The sequence below is a fragment of the Paramisgurnus dabryanus genome, chromosome 7, assembly GCF_030506205.2.
Source record: "Paramisgurnus dabryanus chromosome 7, PD_genome_1.1, whole genome shotgun sequence".
Taxonomy (NCBI): Eukaryota; Metazoa; Chordata; class Actinopteri; order Cypriniformes; family Cobitidae; genus Paramisgurnus; species Paramisgurnus dabryanus.
In genome coordinates this window covers 12,558,330-12,575,644 of record NC_133343.1, presented here as the reverse complement: position 1 = coordinate 12,575,644, position 17,315 = coordinate 12,558,330, and the positions used below count along the sequence as shown (strand labels likewise).

The 17,315-nt window shown below is 36.4% G+C and overlaps 1 protein-coding gene and 1 long non-coding RNA gene across 3 annotated transcripts in view; both read right to left on the bottom strand.

The window, feature by feature from the left end:
• The window catches only part of nprl2 (NPR2 like, GATOR1 complex subunit), a 194,060-nt gene extending 185,737 nt beyond the window's left edge, over positions 1-8,323 (bottom strand). For both annotated transcript variants that reach the window (XM_065253273.1, XM_065253274.1), the window contains exons 1-2: positions 8,205-8,323; positions 5,579-5,670 (exon numbers count right to left, since the gene is read on the bottom strand). In XM_065253273.1, the coding sequence (XP_065109345.1) occupies positions 5,579-5,670; positions 8,205-8,291 (179 nt within the window). In that variant the 5' untranslated portion in view covers positions 8,292-8,323. The remainder of the gene's footprint in view (positions 1-5,578; positions 5,671-8,204) is intronic.
• Positions 8,324-12,437: 4,114 nt separating this feature from the next.
• On the bottom strand, positions 12,438-15,978 carry LOC135734317 (uncharacterized). Its single transcript, XR_010527253.2, has 5 exons — positions 15,056-15,978; positions 14,148-14,272; positions 14,005-14,065; positions 12,771-12,833; positions 12,438-12,481 (listed from the first exon to the last, which is right to left on the bottom strand). It is a non-coding gene; the product is annotated as an uncharacterized lncRNA (long non-coding RNA).
• Positions 15,979-17,315: the final 1,337 nt, after the last annotated feature.

The following is a 17,315-nucleotide window of genomic DNA, read 5'->3' as shown; positions in this document are numbered from 1 at the left end:
TTCGCGTACTATATAGTATGAAGTAGGCGGTTTCGGACGCAGCATATGTGGCTTGCCAGCCTGCTGTTTGAAAGCTTAAGGAAAGGTGTAAAGCTGTCTACAAGTTGTCCTAAGGTGTGAAAAATGAATATCCCTTCCTAAATTATTCTCTCGTGTTCATGTGGCCAATGAGGTATTTGTTCTGTCTCTGTAATTTATTTGTGTTGTTGTGTGACTGTGTTTGTAACAAGCCAATTAGGATGTTATTTTACATGGCATAAATGTATGTTTTGTTTATTTAGTTTTCTATGTAATATTGTCTTAATATTGTCTGTAAGTATGTTTATAATTTAAGGTTAAAGGCGGAGTCCATGATGTTTGAAAGCCAGTGTTGATATTTGAAATCGCCTAAACAAACACGCCCCTACCCCAATAGAATCTGGACCTTCTGTTGATAGACCCGCCCCACACATACGCAACCCGGCATTTGATTTGATTTGATTGGCTATAAGTGTGTTTTGGTAGTCGGCCCGTCTCCTTTTCCAAACCGTTTTTCAAACATCGTGGAGTCCGCCTTTAATGTATGTTTTCTGTACTTTGTTTTTACCAGTTCTGACGGCAATTTAGTATTAAAGGGACATGTGAATACTTGTTTGAAGATTCTGTCATCAAATAAATGCCCGTTAAAACCAAGGAACGACTTTATTAAAACTCGAGAGGAGTAACAAGTATTATTAATGCAAGTTGCACACCTTTTATATTTATTTGTTTAGCTATTATGTAAGCAAGTTGCCTTTGCATGCTGTTCAGTCTAAACTTTGCAGGTAAAAGGGAAGAGGTTTGTTTATTTTAGGTTGTTTGTGAAATTTGTACAATAAAAAGGTTATGTATTTTGACTGCAACTGTCATGCATTCTGATTCCTTCACTTCATTTGAATTAAAGGGTGGGTTGCACCAACAAGGATTAAATTAAGCAGAGTTTAGAGCTAATCTAGAGTTTGTTGATCTTAGTTTATTTTTAATTCCAGTTGCGTTGCACCACGTAAATTTAAACACAGATTAACAAATTTTAGATTAAAACTTAAACCTGTATTAAAACCTTAATCTGCGATTTATTTTGTCTGCGATGATGAATTTGCCGTCGAATTAAACAGCAACAATGTTGACGTTGTCATTCAAAAAGGAAATAAACAGTTTATGCAGGAAAAGGTCATGTAATTTTGTATTATAAATCACTACCTACATACATTGGTCTAATCTAAAGGACAGATCTAATAAAAACATTTGAAGATCTATTTAGAAAAATCCATTGTATTAATTAACGGAGCAATGTGGCAGGAAATATTGTGAAGCTTAGATACTGTAATATAATGAACAAGAGTGCGCCGACGCATTTGTAGGGCCCTATAAAATCCGTTTTATTTTTTCCCAAATTCTGTTTTATTTTTTCCCAAATTCCGTTTTCTCCGTTTTAATTTTTGCAAATTCCGTTTTATCCGTTTTAATTTTTGGCAATCATATTTTTTACCCTTTACTGTTATTTTAGTCATAAAAACAGTGTGCCTTTAATGTTAATGATTAAAATGTAAATGATTTGGGGAAAAACTGGATAACAGGATTACTTAATGACTATAAAAGATGCATTTACACACGCACATACACACGCACACGCAATTCAATGCATTGTTTAGTGTTGTTGCAGGAGGCTACAACAAGGTGTCAAAGCAGTGGTGCCTTCAGAAGTGCCTTAAATACATCTATCCAGTGGAACGCGATCCATATTTTATACACAATCGCTTGAAATGCATATAACTTTACAAACATACACAGGATAGTAATCTGACTTATAACAGCATGAGCAGGCAGCTCTTTGCACGTGCGAGCGAAAGAGAGACAGAGAGCGGCACCATGATGCAGATGATTATATTTTAAATGTGAGGGATAGTTAGTTTGCCTCAGCTCGCTTGAAATGCATGAAAACTGAACAAATACATGAGGATTTGTGTTCACACTTCGGACAGATGTGTGAGCGCGTGCACGTGTGAGAGGTGCAGTGAGACAGACGTGGATGAGAGAGTGCATGTATCTTTGCGCTCACCGTGAACAGAGTGTTGACAAAACTTACAAAATAACAGTTCTCCGGTCACATAAAAGTCATGTGAGACCTGCTTGGAACTAAGTCCTTTGCATCGAATTTCTTAATTTTTTCGCTGACGAAAGCAGAGTCGTGGAGAGCCGCTTTGCCATGGTTTTGGAGGGGGTCTGAAACGACGGGAGGGGGCGTGTCGCTAGGGCTGGGCGGTATGACGGTATATTCCGTTACCGCGGAATAAAATGTCAGACGTAACAGATTTTTCTATTCCGTCTATTCCGCGGAATGCAAATAAGTGGGCGTGGCTAACTCTACCCTTCAGCATGTTAGACTGAGTGTGATGGAGAAACATGTAAAATAGTTCACTTATAAAAAATGAACGAGTTATTTGTGTAATTTTTATAATAAGAGCCAGTGAATCCACCGCGGGTCTCGCAGTGAGACTCTTGTCTTGCTCGCTCTCGCTCTCTCTCGCGCGTGCGCTCTCTCTTTTCATGCAGCAGCCGGCCGGCCGGTCGGTCTCTCTCATGCAGAGGTCTCTCTAGGCAAGCGCAAGGAGCTGCGATGCCAATTAAAGAGTTCTTCTCACACATAATGCTAATAGTTGTAAAGTTTTCTGAACTTTAAGCAAGCCAAGACAAAACTTACATCTATATCAGTGACACGTGCGCTGCTGAAACGATGTAGATTGACGCGCCATTTGCTTATACAAACAGATTTGATCGAAAAGAAGAGAAAGAGATGCAAATGTTAAGGTCTAATAGAAAGTAAAGGGCGTCAAGACATTAAAACAAACTTTATGATCATCAAATCATAGCACCTGTCACATTTATAACACCACATCACATCTGTCACTAGAGCTTCTTCTCTCATATACAGGTATTTATCCTGTCTGTAGGTTTTTGCATATATTTATACCTGTTCATTTTACATATTGCATATGTTTAATGTAATGTATGGATAAATACAAAATACAATGAAGCCATACTATAGCTTCAATAGTCTATAAAATTAATAACTCAATTAAAAACAAGATTCTGTCTAATCAAGACTTATCTGTTGTTATCTTCTGGGCATTTTCACTTTAACATTATTAACTTTAAATTGCTCATATTTTAAAACTGTGGTGAGCATTTAGTTAAAAGCTATAGTGAGTGGTGTATTTCTGTACATTTTTATCATCAAAAAACAATATAAACTGAAAAACATGTATACCGTGAAATATTCCGTTCCGTGAAATAAAATGACTTATTCCGTGAAATAGATTTTTGGTCATTCCGCCCACCCCTACGTGTCGCCCAGATTTACTTCCCCCGGCAGGGTTGCCAGGTCCAAGAAAAATTTCCAGCCCAATGACAACTTAAAACCCGCCCAAAAATAATGAAAACTAGCCCAATTTTTACATTTGTCCAATCACAGTTGAAAACTCCGGGATAACAACAAAGGCTCTAAAATAAACTCTTACTATTGCTTTCAATGTACTTTCCATGCAGATTAACATTTTCTTAATGCATTTAAAGTGCTCTATTTTCACACACTATTTTTTTCATCTTAAAAACTGGTTACTGACAAATCAGCACTGTCGACATTAGTCTTACACTCTTGACAAATTTGATGTCCTGGTGTAAATTGTTTTTTTGGTCTTGTTTGCCTGTTCCTGTTGCCATTTAATTTAATTTCCCCCCCCCTCTTTTTCTCTCTATTATTATTGTTAATATTATTATTTTCTTTTTTTATGTGTATATGTGTAATTAATGCTATGTATTTTGTTTTAGGGTGACTTTTTAATATTCTGTCAGGGGGCTACAGATGAAAAATAGCCCTTTGGGCTAATTCTGGCACATTTACAATTATGTTCCTTAATGTGCATTGTCCCTATTTAACAAATAAACTAAACTTAACTAAACTAAACTGTTCTAAACAAAAAAAAAAAATTCTACTTTAGTAATTCTTAAGATTATCTTAATGTTAATTGTACCCAACCAGGCCATTTTGAGACAGTATGAACTCTGCCCTTTTAACATCCTATCTATGTATTTAAAATTTTCTTTTTAACTTGAAAATATCATACAAAGATGGGTTCACATAGTGTGTAAATATCCTCTCAGTATAGACGTAACTTCTTACGTAAGGTAATTTCTTGTTTCTAACGTGATATTAAGAGCAAAACGTGCCCCTCCACTTACTTTTCCACTGACTTCCTGACGCTGCAGCTGTCCTTGGGTTGACAGGTATTTCTTATGGGATTAATGCACATTAGGAAAATAAAGAACGTTTATTTTATAAGTCTACAGATAAACATTTTTGTGGCAGCGGCACATTATAAAACTAGCCCAAAAAAACGCAACCCGCGGCTCCGAAATTTTTCCAGCAACTGTATTTTCAAAATAGCCCAATTGTGCGGGAAAACCGCAAACCTGGCAACACTGTCCCCCGGTCTGCATTTCCCCCAGACGTACATTCGTCTCCCACACAAAAACATAATTTTATTCAAAATATGTGAAATTCCGCAAAATTCCGCGTTAATACTAGATTCCGTGTTAATTAGCCAATTCCGCGATTCCGTCCGCGATTCCGTGATCGCGGAAATTATAGGGCCCTACATTTGTCATGAAGGGCCGCCGTGTTTCTGTTTATTCACTGCCCTTCAGTTCCTTACTTGAGCGCCCAGCATCGGTAGCTGCCCCTGGTGCTGTTAATAATCTTTTTGGGCCACAAAACTCACTCTGCCACGCTCGTGGTGTCTGTTTCTGGTGGTTTAGCCACCCTTCTAATTGTCAAAAAAAATATTTAAACCTCCTCCCTAACTGATATTTAAACAGAGTTTAAATTAATAGAGCAACAGGATTAAAGATAATCTACTTTTACTGTAAAATTTAAACCCAGATCAAAATGATAGTTGAAATGTAATACTAATTATTATTAAAACAGGTATAAAGTTTGGTGCAACAGAATTAATAAATAAGCTTTGATTTAACCCTGATTAAGGCCTAATTCTTGTTGGTGCAACCCACCTATAGTGTAATTTTTGTACAATATTCACTCATCATGAAAGTAAAATAGGACATTCTAAGTCAATCTACTGCAGTATTTCTTCTCTCAGTCAATAGAAAATTAGGTTAACACCCAGTCATGCATGAAAAAGCCAATACCCTCATATACCATGAAACCAATATGATTTTGAATAAATACATATTCATATAAATTTTTGGTTGTACTGCCCAGTACTATTTTAAAGCTTGGTTTTCAAACTGGTGTTAAACCCTTTTTAAAGGAACTTTTTAAAACACTGCTTTTACCTGCCAAGGTTTAAAGTGGGGTTGCAAAAAATAATTCTCTCCAGTAAAGTTTTTCAATTTATCCAACCATTAGCAGATGTGGCAAAATTTTAAGTTTGAAATAATTTATATGATTCTAATATAAAATAATAATACAAATATAAAAATAAAACATGAAAATATATTTTTTATAAAAAAAATTATTAGTTCAGTGAAGTTCAGTACATACACTGTTATAAGCTTGTTCTGCAGTTCTGGTTTGGTGATGATGTACACTTGAACAGTATCAAACAGCTCCCTCGATATGTATTCTTCTGGAACCTTCAATCAAAAACATATTATATAAAGTGTTCAATTAATGTTGGAATTTGTGTAGGCTGTATTTCAGATCACTTCCCTGCTAAAAAAAAACAATAGACACCATCACAGAAATTCTTTTTTTGGGAATTTTATTGGTTCTAATGGAATATGGCCCAAAACACACTACAGTGTATTGGTTTTTGTTGGTCTCTAATGGTATTTATTGGTTCTATTGGTTATATGTATTGGTTCTAATGGAATATGGCCCAAAACACACTAGAGTTTAGTGGTTTTAATGGTCGAAGCTTATGGTTCCTATTGGTATTTTAATGGAAACCATTAGAATTTTCTGTAATGGTTTCATTTTTTTTCAGCAGGGTTATCAGGGGTGTATTCCAGAAAGCAGGTTATGTGACTTACCCGGGTAAGTTTAGGAGTAAGTAAGCAGATAACCTCTGCTTTCGGTTCCAAAAAAGGAGGTAATTTTTGGGTTATGTAAGTAACCATAGCAACTGACTCTCTGAAGATAACCTGCTCCGGAGCAGGTTATGTTGCAGGGTAAGTTCATCTTAGTTAATAAAACGCGGTTCCGGAGAATGTCTGCGCATGCGTGCATTTATTTTATTACATTTACAGTCGCGAATATTGTATGAAGGGGTGTATGAAACACAATTCCATCAGTTAATAAATGTTAACAATAAAGTACATTTCCATATCAATTTTGTCAATTCATAAATAACATCATCTTTCACTTACTAGATAATTTGAGATGAATCTAAAGTTATAATAAATGTGTGTGCAAATACATTGTCATTATTGAGCCAGAAATCTTCACATATGTTACTTAAGTGACAATGTGGCAATGTTACAGTAAATGAGTAACAAATAGAAACACATGATGCCTATCATAATAATAATTACTGAGGGACAGAAGTTATCCCTGCCTGCAGTCTCTGGTATGTGGCATGTGTGTTTAACACTGACCCATAGAGTGACACAGGTGAAACACAGACGTCCTTCGGTGAAACACAATTGAATCACAGACATGGCATAGTGGTCAGGGATTTTCTATTATCAGCTAGAATCATGTACACAATGAAATATAATTATAAATATATATTTCATAGTATAATATTTATTTCTTAAACATGAACTTTAGATCCTTAGCCCCCTCTCTACATTTGATCTGTAGCTGGTCTTTTTCTAAATAACCTTTTCTTTCTTTAAAATGGGCCTTTTGCAGCTGCTTTCCTGAGCTATCATTTTTGAGCCAAAGGGAAATTGAGATATTTGGTTATATTAGATGATACAGGACATATTAGAACATAAGCACTAATGTAACATTTCTGTTCTCCACTTCTGTCACAGCAGATCCTAATCGTCCAAAGCAAATTAATGATAATTTTAAGTGTAGTGTACTGAAAAGCATTACACATTATTATTGAAAATCTGTAAAGACTGTAAGGGAGCTTTACAATAAAAAGAAGGTGCATTAATCTATCAGCTATCAGTAAATGTTAAAAATGGTGATACAGTCAGTGTCATTCAATAGAAAGTCCAAAAACCAAACAGGGTCACCCAAAGGAGCAGAAGTAAAATAAGTAAAATAAAGTGAATATTATCATAGTGCATTTATGAATACACAACACAATGATATCTAAAAAAAAAAAAACCTTTAAATAAGCCTATGATAGATTTATGCACTCATGTGCCACTTATGTGGCACAACCCTTATGAAAATTGACCATGGTTTTATTGGTGTAAAGTTGTAGTAACCATGGTTTTTGGTGCATTGATTACTATCAGCAAAACCATGGTTTTACTACACTAACCATGGTTTAACTATGTTTTTTGAAAACCATGGTTATTTTGTGGTTACCATGGTTTTAACTGTAGTAAACCATTGTTAATTTTCGTGAGGGAAAAGATATTCATAATTCATATGTCTAAAATCATATATAAAATCTATGATTATTTTTACAGAATTTTAAATAATATTTAAATAATATTGTGTGTATTTTCGTTGAGACACATATAATATTGTACTTTAAATGGGGTAAATAGGTTTGTATTAATTATTTAATTAATTATTTTTATCTGTTTTGTAATCACGCACTTCTAAGCTGATTATAAAACGTTGATTTTGCCAGAAAGTATTGGTTTATAATGTTATTTCTCATTTAAAAACTTTTCAGTTCTCTGACGTTTCCATGGTGACTCATGAAATCTGTGATCCATTGACAATGCCTTTATGTTGTTACCGTGAGCACGCATTTACTCTTGGTTACTTTCAGTGGGTTGATTGAACTAACTCTTAAACTGTGTTTTGGAACCGACATACCCCGAGTAAGCAAGTTTGGGGTTGATCAACCCAAAGTTCAGGGTTAATCTGATGGTAAGTTAACCCTGCTTTCTGGAATACACCCCTGGACAAAGAAAACATAAACAACCGTGCCAATAAAGGACTTTTAAACTTCCGCGATTTGGATCTTCCATGCACCCGTGTTTCAGTTGCAGAAAAACGTATGCTCTCAAGCATACTTCTACATTGTTACCTGATATGTGATCTTTGGACCCAACGTCGGATGAAATTCACTAAAAAATATACACTCGATTCCAGGATATTCCATATTCAGACGCATAACGTTTAATAATTCTCCTTCTTCTTTTTTTATGGCGCTTGACATCCAACGTTAAGGTGCATTACCGCCACCTACTATACTGGAGTGTGAATAACTAAAGTTAAGAGAAACATTTTCATACAGAGTGCGATTCGCTGGGGTGACAGGGATTATCCCCACCTTCACCTCTGTTTTTTATCCCTGCCTCTGATTAATTATTTTTTAATCCCGGTGTGGATAAATTGACCCCCCCACACCGTGAATAAGGACTATAAACATACGCCCTGGCGATAATGCGTAGAGCTCTCTATACTTATGGTGCGTTCCAGGCAGGTTTTTAAACCCGTGAGTTACGACTTCAAAACCACGACTCACGACCCTATGCGTTCCAGGCAGCCTGTAACTCGTGTTTTTACAACCTTCTACCGGTGAAAGTGCTCTGGAACGGCAGTCAAACCCGTGACTTCCCACCCGTGAACTCGTACTAGATCGATGTACTCCCAGTTCAAAGTCGTGAGTCGTGGTTTTGAAGTCGTGAGTTACGGGTTACAGGTTGCCTGGAACGCAGCATTAGACTCCTTGTTTGAGCACTCGACTCTCATTCCCTACTTTCGCAGATCGAATCTCGCTCAGGGCGGTTGTGAGTATAATTGATATATTTCTCTTCACATTTTATTTCAACAGTTACAGTAATAATTCAGTACCCTGAATAATCAATATAAGCCAGTGGTTCATAATTTCTTTTTATAAATAAACACCCTGTATAGAGTTTGGTTCTAAAACGCAATAAATCCATTTTGACTAATTTCTGTAAAAACCTGCTTTCTATACCAAGAAAGTGACAAGATGAAAACCACTATTTTCTGTTACAAGCGTTCAAATAGCATCTTTAGGTTATAAAAACATAAAAAATTCAAATCCCTAATTTGATTTTCAAAAATTTATAATAAACATTTATTATTTTTTATCCACAAAATGCAATAAATCCATGACAAGTTTTTTTTTTCAAAATGCTATAAAACTATTAAATCAATATATAAATGTGCATTCATCTTTGCCATGATATAGACCCTTTTACTGTTTGTACACAATGATGACGTGGCAACGTATGCGCCCGCAGTTTGGCAACGGAAGTATGGCAAGAATCAGCAGTGAAGCAACACAGACATAGAAAGTTATTTTAAAACAGTTGACATCAACTTTTCAACACAGCTACCAGATCCGTTTACTATAGTGGAGTGAATAGAAGACATTAGCAGATGGCCAAATATAAAGTGGCCAAATACATATACACTGTGCAGAATTATTAGGCAAGTTGTATTTTTGAGGATTACTTTATTGTACAACTACAGTGCTCTTGGTCAATTCAAAATGTTAACAAACCCTCAAACCTGAACATTTAAGTAGTAAAAGTGAAATTTTGGCTGTCTTAAGAGAAAATTTCTATGTACATCATTATTAGGCAACTATTAGTGTGCAGAATTATTAGGCAACTAAATGAAAAACAAAGATTTTACGATCTCACTTGTTTTTTTTTTCACCTGTTAAAGTGAGAATAATAAACAAACTCTACATTTACAAAAAAAAATAATATAACAATAAAAAATAAAAAAATATATAAACTCAGTGACCAATATAGCCACCCTTCTTTTCGATAACAGTCACAAGCCTTCCATTCACCGATTCAGTCAGTTTCTTGATCTGGTCTGAACCAACATTTTGTGCAGACGCAAACCCAGCCTTCCAGACACTGTTCAGAGAGGTGTACTGTTTACCTTCACTGTAAATTTCCTGCTTAAGAAGGGATCAAAAGGTCTCAATAGGGTTTAAGTCAGGTGAAGAAGGGGGCCATGGCATTAGTTTTTCATCTCTAAGGCCTTTACTGGCCAGCCATGCAGTGGAGTACTTGTGATGTATGTGATGGAGCGTTGTCTTGCAAAATAATCAGTCTTCTTGAAAGATGCAAACTTTTTCCTGTACCACTGCTTGAAGAAAGTGTCTTCTACATTACAGGCAGGCAGGCACAGACAGGTATTATTAAAGATGAGCTTGTTGGACCTTTTTGGGTTGAAAATGGAAATAAAAAACAACTCTCAGACCTACTGCCAATTTTTAGAAGACACTTTCTTCAAGCAGTGGTACAGGAAAAAATCTGCATCTTTCAAGAAGACTTTTTTATGCAAGACAACGCTCCATCACATACATCAAAGTACTCCACTGAGTGGCTGGCCAGTAAAGGCCTTAAAGGTGAAAAACTAATGACATGGCCCCTTCTTCACCTGACTTAAACCCTATTGAGACCTTTTGATCCCTTCTTAAGCAGGACATTTACAGTGAAGGTAAACAGCACACCTCTCTGAACAGTGTCTGGGAGGCTGTGGTTGTGGCTGCACAAAATGTTGGTTCAGACCAGATCAAGAAACTGACTGAATCCGTGAATGGAAGGCTTGTGACTGTTATCGAAAAGAAGGCTATATTGGTCACTGAGTTTATATATATATATTTTTTTTATTGTTTTATTATTTTTTTGTAAATGTAGAGTTTGTTTATTATTCTCACTTTAACAGGTGAAAAAAAACAAGTGAGATGGTAAAATCTTTGTTTTTCATTTAGTTGCCTATGAATTCTGCACACTAATAGTTGCCTAATAATGATGTACATAGAAATATTCTCTTAAGACAGCCAAAATTTCACTTTTACTACTTAAATGTTCAGGTTTGAGGGTTTGTTAACATTTTGAATTGACCAAGAGCACTGTAGTTGTACAATAACAAAAGTAATCCTCAAAAATACAACTTGCCTAATAATTCTGCACACAGTGTACAGTGCATAGCATAAATGAGTACTACCCCTTTTAAAATTAAGATTTTTCTTCATTTGTTAGTAAATATGAGACCAATTTGCTGTATTTTTACACACCAGTTTTATTAAACATTTATGTTCTTTAACATAATAGTGAAAGTCACTTACTGTCTTAGGGGTACGAAAAATAACACATTTAAATCAAATGAGGTGATGCAAAAAGGAGTACACCCTACAAAAATTCTAAAAAAAAAACCAATCTAATATTTTGAACACGTAACTGTGTGTCCGTGGCTGGCGGCCTGGCAAAATTTGATGTTTCATCATGACACAGAAAGTTGTAACTCAGGCATACAGTGACCGATCTGTCACAGACTTCATATGTTTGACAAGGGTCCCGGCCTGAACACATCACAACAATCAGTTACAGTCATAGCGCCACATGCTGCCAACAGGAGGTTTGACACATCAAAAATCCTTTGAATATCCATAGCCATATTTAACCACTTGAATTTATTTCCCCACTGTGCAGTTCTTTCCGAAGGCCATCGGGTTGTGGTGCTCATGCGTTGCGAGGGCCCTTCCATTGCTGTTTGCAGTTTTAATTAGGGCCCGAGCACCAGTGTTGGGGAAAGTTACTTTAAAAAGTAATGCATTACAATATTAAGTTACTCTCTAAAAAAGTAACTTATTAATTTACTTTGTTACTTTTCATGGAAAGTAATACTTAATCTCTTTCAGGCCTTGCAGGTGTTTTTTATGAAGTTCTGCATTCAGAAGTTGCATATTTCCATTGCAAAAAAGTCAAGCTCTGGTCTGGCATCTCTGTTTTTGACTCAAACTGATTCCACTGAGGCACGCATAGATTGCGTAATTCTTCGTGACTACATTCAGTTTAATTCAGTACATATTTTTTCTAAATCTACACTGTAAAAAATGTAACGTAAAATCAACAGTAACTTACTGGCAACAAATAGCCAGCAAGCTTCAGTATTTTATTCCATGGTAAAATTACTGTAAATCTGACTACAGTAGTTCACAGCATACTGTTATAGTATATTTTTACTGTAAAATTAATTACAGTTCATATTTTTGCACTGTGTTTTAAAATACTGTAAAATTACTATGCAGTATAATTGATAACGGTAGTTTTTATATTCACATATATACGCATATATACACAACATAACTAACTACAATCTGTTACATGCTTAAAGAATGAAATATAAAGGCTTGTATGCAAAAAGTAATGTATTTCATACAGTTATATTACTGATTATTAGATGTCATGTAAATTATTACAACACTCAGAAGTCCATTTAAAATTTTTTATTACAATTTATTTCATTAAACAGTAAAAATACTCTCCAGATGTGGCAGGGCCAATGCAGATCCCATGTTTTTGCTGCCTATAGAGAACAAAACACAAAAATTTAGTTGCACTACAGTTTGACAAGACATCACTGTGATAAACAGCTTTCATTTAATTTACAGTATATTGAACCACAATGCCTTCATCCAGTAGATGTGCTAAAACTTAATACCTTTTAATGAGAATGAAACTATGTGAGGGTGAATACATGGTTGTACTTGGTTGTACTTCTAAGATCCCGATCTCCTCGATCCATGTTTCAAAGCTAAAACCCGCTCTCTTTTTTTGAATTTTACTGCGTTCTTCAATAGTTGAAAATGACTTACCTCTTTATTAATCGAAAGAGAGATACACATCAGCACGCTGCAATGTCGAACTGTCGATACACACTGAAAGAAATGAAAAACATATTCAACACTGCATATTCATTGATCTCCTCAATCCATGTTACAAATCTAAACAACCGTGACATTTACACGATATGGAGTTTAAACCCGGAAGACAAAAATAAAACAAAAAAGCTAAAAATGAACTATTTTTCTCCTAATGTTAAAATTAACAGATACTAACATTGTCTTTTACAATTAACTCTGTTAACATCTAAAATAAAGTGTTGGTTAGTGTTTCATGATGCTTTAGGCTCTCTGTGTGTGAGAGAGATGTAATAGGCTACACATTTCAGCATATGAATGGTGTTTTGTGTTGTGTTTGTTGCACATTTGATGCCTTTATAAAAGGCCAATAATAATGAAATACATCTTCACTCCTTTCATTAATTTTAGTAAGCCTCTAGTTCTTTCCTTAGTTTCAAGTTAAGCTAAAGCTTCTGGCTGCAAAGCTGTTGAAGAGTTTTTAACTAATTTCACTTGGGGAATAATTAATAATTTGGCTATAATCCCTAACATCACCTCTCATTGTCTTGATCTCGTCCAGGAATCGTAAAATCAAAATGCTTAAAAGGGGTTATATCTACCGCATTCATCGGAACTTACTCTTCCAACTTCCACTCCGTGAAATCCATAACAAACGTGTTTGCAGCGGGATCTCGTAATTTAACCAGAAACGACAAATTCTCCATTCTTTCTGATTGCCTGGCAGGAGGCAGTAAACTCTGCAGAGCTGTGTTTGACTTCAGGCAGTGCCGCAAGAACCAACAGGTGGATGACATCCGAGTACCGCGAGAGCGATTTGAAATCAGACTCATCTGTATGATTTATCGAATCATTCTTGCGGTGCTCTGATGTCATCTGCTTGTCAGTTCATGCGTCGCTGCGTAAAGTAGAGCCCACATTAAAAACGCGAAACAGTTATAAACTCGGCAGAAAACTTACCGGTGTATGCATGTGCCTCGTCTATTAATTGTATATTGCGTAAGAAATACAAGGTGTGCCGTGTGAACTGACTGAAATAAGTGTGTTTCAACGTGAGAGCCCTGCTGAAGGACTGAGGAGGCAGAGACTCGGGAATTCATTCGGCGCGACTTTCACTGCCTGTGCGTTTAAAATATAAAATGTTTTAGGTTGCTTGCAAAGCAAAGTGTGCAATACTTCCGTTACTTACATGTAGACTTAAGATTTTCTTCCCATTTTGTAGACAGGAGTTGGAATATCATCATGTGGTTCTGTAGAGATAAATGTTTAGTTTAAATTAGTAACTTAATTGTCATAATACTCAGCAAACAACTATTGTATTCCCAAGTGTACCTGAAGGGAATTTGTTGATGTTCCTGGCTGGGAAGTTGCAGGATTCTGTCTGTAAAATGCAATGCCTAAGTTTCAAATAGCTTTTCGGCATGGTCAGGGATTAACACAGAGAAGTCTTGTGAACTCTGAAAATGACAAATCATGCATTAATTTTCCATAAAACTTTAATGTTAATTTATGTGATAATGAACGCTATATGGCTAAGCTTGTCAGTGAACTACGGCTGCGTGTAGTAAATTGTGCTTCATCTGAAACCAAGTGATGGCAATTTACTACTAATCACAGAGCTGGCTTTACAGATGAGATGCACTTTATACAATTAAAGGGATAGTTCAGCCAAAAATGATACTAAACCCATGATTTACTCACCTCCAAGCCGTCCGAGATGCATATGTTCATAATTTTTTCAGACTAACACATTTTCAGTGGCGTTACGGAAGCTAGTTATTTTTGTTTATAAAGTTTAAATATGGATATTTCTACAACAAAACAGCGCGGATTTCCCCCAGAAGGCCTTTGTTTATCATTGTGGAGCCGTTTGGATTTCTTTTGTGAAGGATGGATGAACATTTTTTGGATGTGAAGGAGGGGACCAGGTAATTTTACATTTGATTAATTGAAAGATCTAAGACATTTTCTAAAATAACTGTAAATGTGTTTGTCTGAAAAATGATGGACATACAGTATGCACCTTGAATGGTTTGGGGGTGAGTAAATCATGGGTTTAATATCATTTTTGGCCGAACTATTCCTTTAATTGTGCAACCTTACATACCAATTTTGAAAATGACATATTCACAGCAAAATAAGCAGGAATGATTAATAAAGAAATGCTTTGATATGCCTTATTGTAATATCAACATATAACTTTGAATAATAAAAGACCAACACGTGCATTTCCATGTTACCTGTAAAGAACTTGGTAAAAGCTGGTATCAGAGCTTCTCCGGGGCAAAATTATCCATCTTTTATCCGTCTGTACAGGGTCTGTGGAAAAAGAGCCAGTGTGACTTAATTGGGCATCATTTTTCAGAAATAAAAACATTTAAAAAAGACAATGGGCCCTATTTTAACGATCTGAAATGCAAGTGCGAAGCGCAAGTGAGTTTGTGGGCGGATCTTGGGCGCTGTTGCTATTTTCCCGGCGTGAGAAATAACTCTTGCGCCGGGCGCAAATCAATAAGGGGTTGGTCTGAAGTAGGTTCATTATTCATAGGTGTGGTTTGGGCGTAACGTCAAATAAACCAATCAGAACGCTATCCAACATTCCCTTTAAACGCAAGGGCGCAAGTTCCGTGGCGGGTTGCTATTATTATGACGGATTTACCAGGCGCACGCCAGGAGCGGTTCACAGCCGAGGAGACCGACGTCCTTGTACGGGGGAATCCCAAGCTTGCCAGCATAAATCGGGCACGCCGTGTAACGGGAGGTGGATCTGCCTCAGGACCTGACGCCAGCAGAGGACATCGCTGCGTCCACCCTCACCGCTGAAAGGGTTTGGGGGCTTTGAAATCGGACCCAAGAAACGCAAGGTCCAACCCCAAAGTAGACTAACAAATCAAGTTCATATACATTAAGGTTTCTTATGAAAACATTAAAATTATTATTTACATAAAATAAACGTAATACAGCCACACAACAAACTTATGAAAATATTTTAATCGTTATTTGCATGAGAATTTTTTAACGCAGCCACACAATAAATAAAAACTATCACCACAATGCTCACCACTATGATTCCCCTTATCTCGTGTATTAATATTTTTTAGTGTAACAATTTATGATTTGCAAAAATAACTGTTGCATCTGTGTAGATTAGATGCAAAGTGTATGCGCGTTGTGCACGCTATACATTATGGTCAGTGGCGCAATTGTTTTTTGAAACTGCAAAATAGCATCAGGGATGGTTTGCGCCGGAACACGCCTCTTTTTTTGCGCTGAAACGCCCAGGGAGCGCAAGTTCATTCCCTAGTTTGTTGACGTGCGTCTGTGGAGGGAAAAACCCACTGTGCGCCGTTGCAAAATACGAATGATACATGCGTCACTGACAAAGAAAAATGCGCTGGGTGCAAGATAGGGCCCCATGTCTGTAACTTAGACCAAATGAGAGTTCACTATATTTGACCCTGTCTGCAAGGCTAAAGTTTCATAATTAAGTGTGCTTGCAAAAGCACACTTATTGTTCTTCTTAAGTTTTATTATTATTATTATTATTATTATTCCCGGGTAGATTTTGTGTCACGAAATTCCACGTACACGATCCTTGGAACAAGCCTCACAAAAGTTACTAGAAGGATTTTTGATTTTCGGAAGCGTTTGCCCGTCACAGCCCAAACTAAATGTGCATTGACGCCGCCAAAACAGGAAGTAGTTTATATCTCAGGAACGCTTTCACGTATTGAAACCAAACTTTGTACATGAATTTGGGTCTCCAATGTGAGGATGCACAACATCAAAAGAACACATTTTTTTTCAAAACTTTTACGCCGCCAAATAGGAAGAAGTTTATATCTCAGGAACACTTTAACGTATTGAAACCAAACTTTGTACATGAACTTGGGTCTCCAATGTGAGGATGCACAACATCAAAAGAACACATTTTTTTCAAAAATTATACGCCGCCAAACAGGAAGTAGTTTATATCTCAGGAACGCTTTAACGTATTGAAACCAAACTTTGTACATGAACTTGGGTCTCCAATGTGAGGATGCACAAACTAAATCGGCGGCACCAGAGCAAGCACACTTTTGCAGTTCGTCCCGAAATGCATTTTCTAGTTATTATTATTCCCGGGTAGATTTTGTGTCAGCTCTAGCGACTAGACCGTTTGACACAGAGACACCGTTCAAACTTTAAAATGTTCGGGCAGTACCGGTGTAAGTTGCTTGAGAAGATGAAGTCACAGATCCATGTCGTTCATCCGCCATATTGGATAGAACAGAAAACCTTAAAAAAGTTTCACAGGTCACAAATTTTGTCCAACCTTCACGAAATTCCACGTACACGAACCTTGGACCAAGCCTCACAAAAGTTACTAGAAGGATTTTTGATTTTCGGAAGCGTTTGTCCGTCACAGCCCAAACTAAATGTGCGTCGACGCCGCCAAAACAGGAAGTAGTTTATATCTCAGGAACGCTTTCACGTATTGAAGCCAAACTTTGTACATGA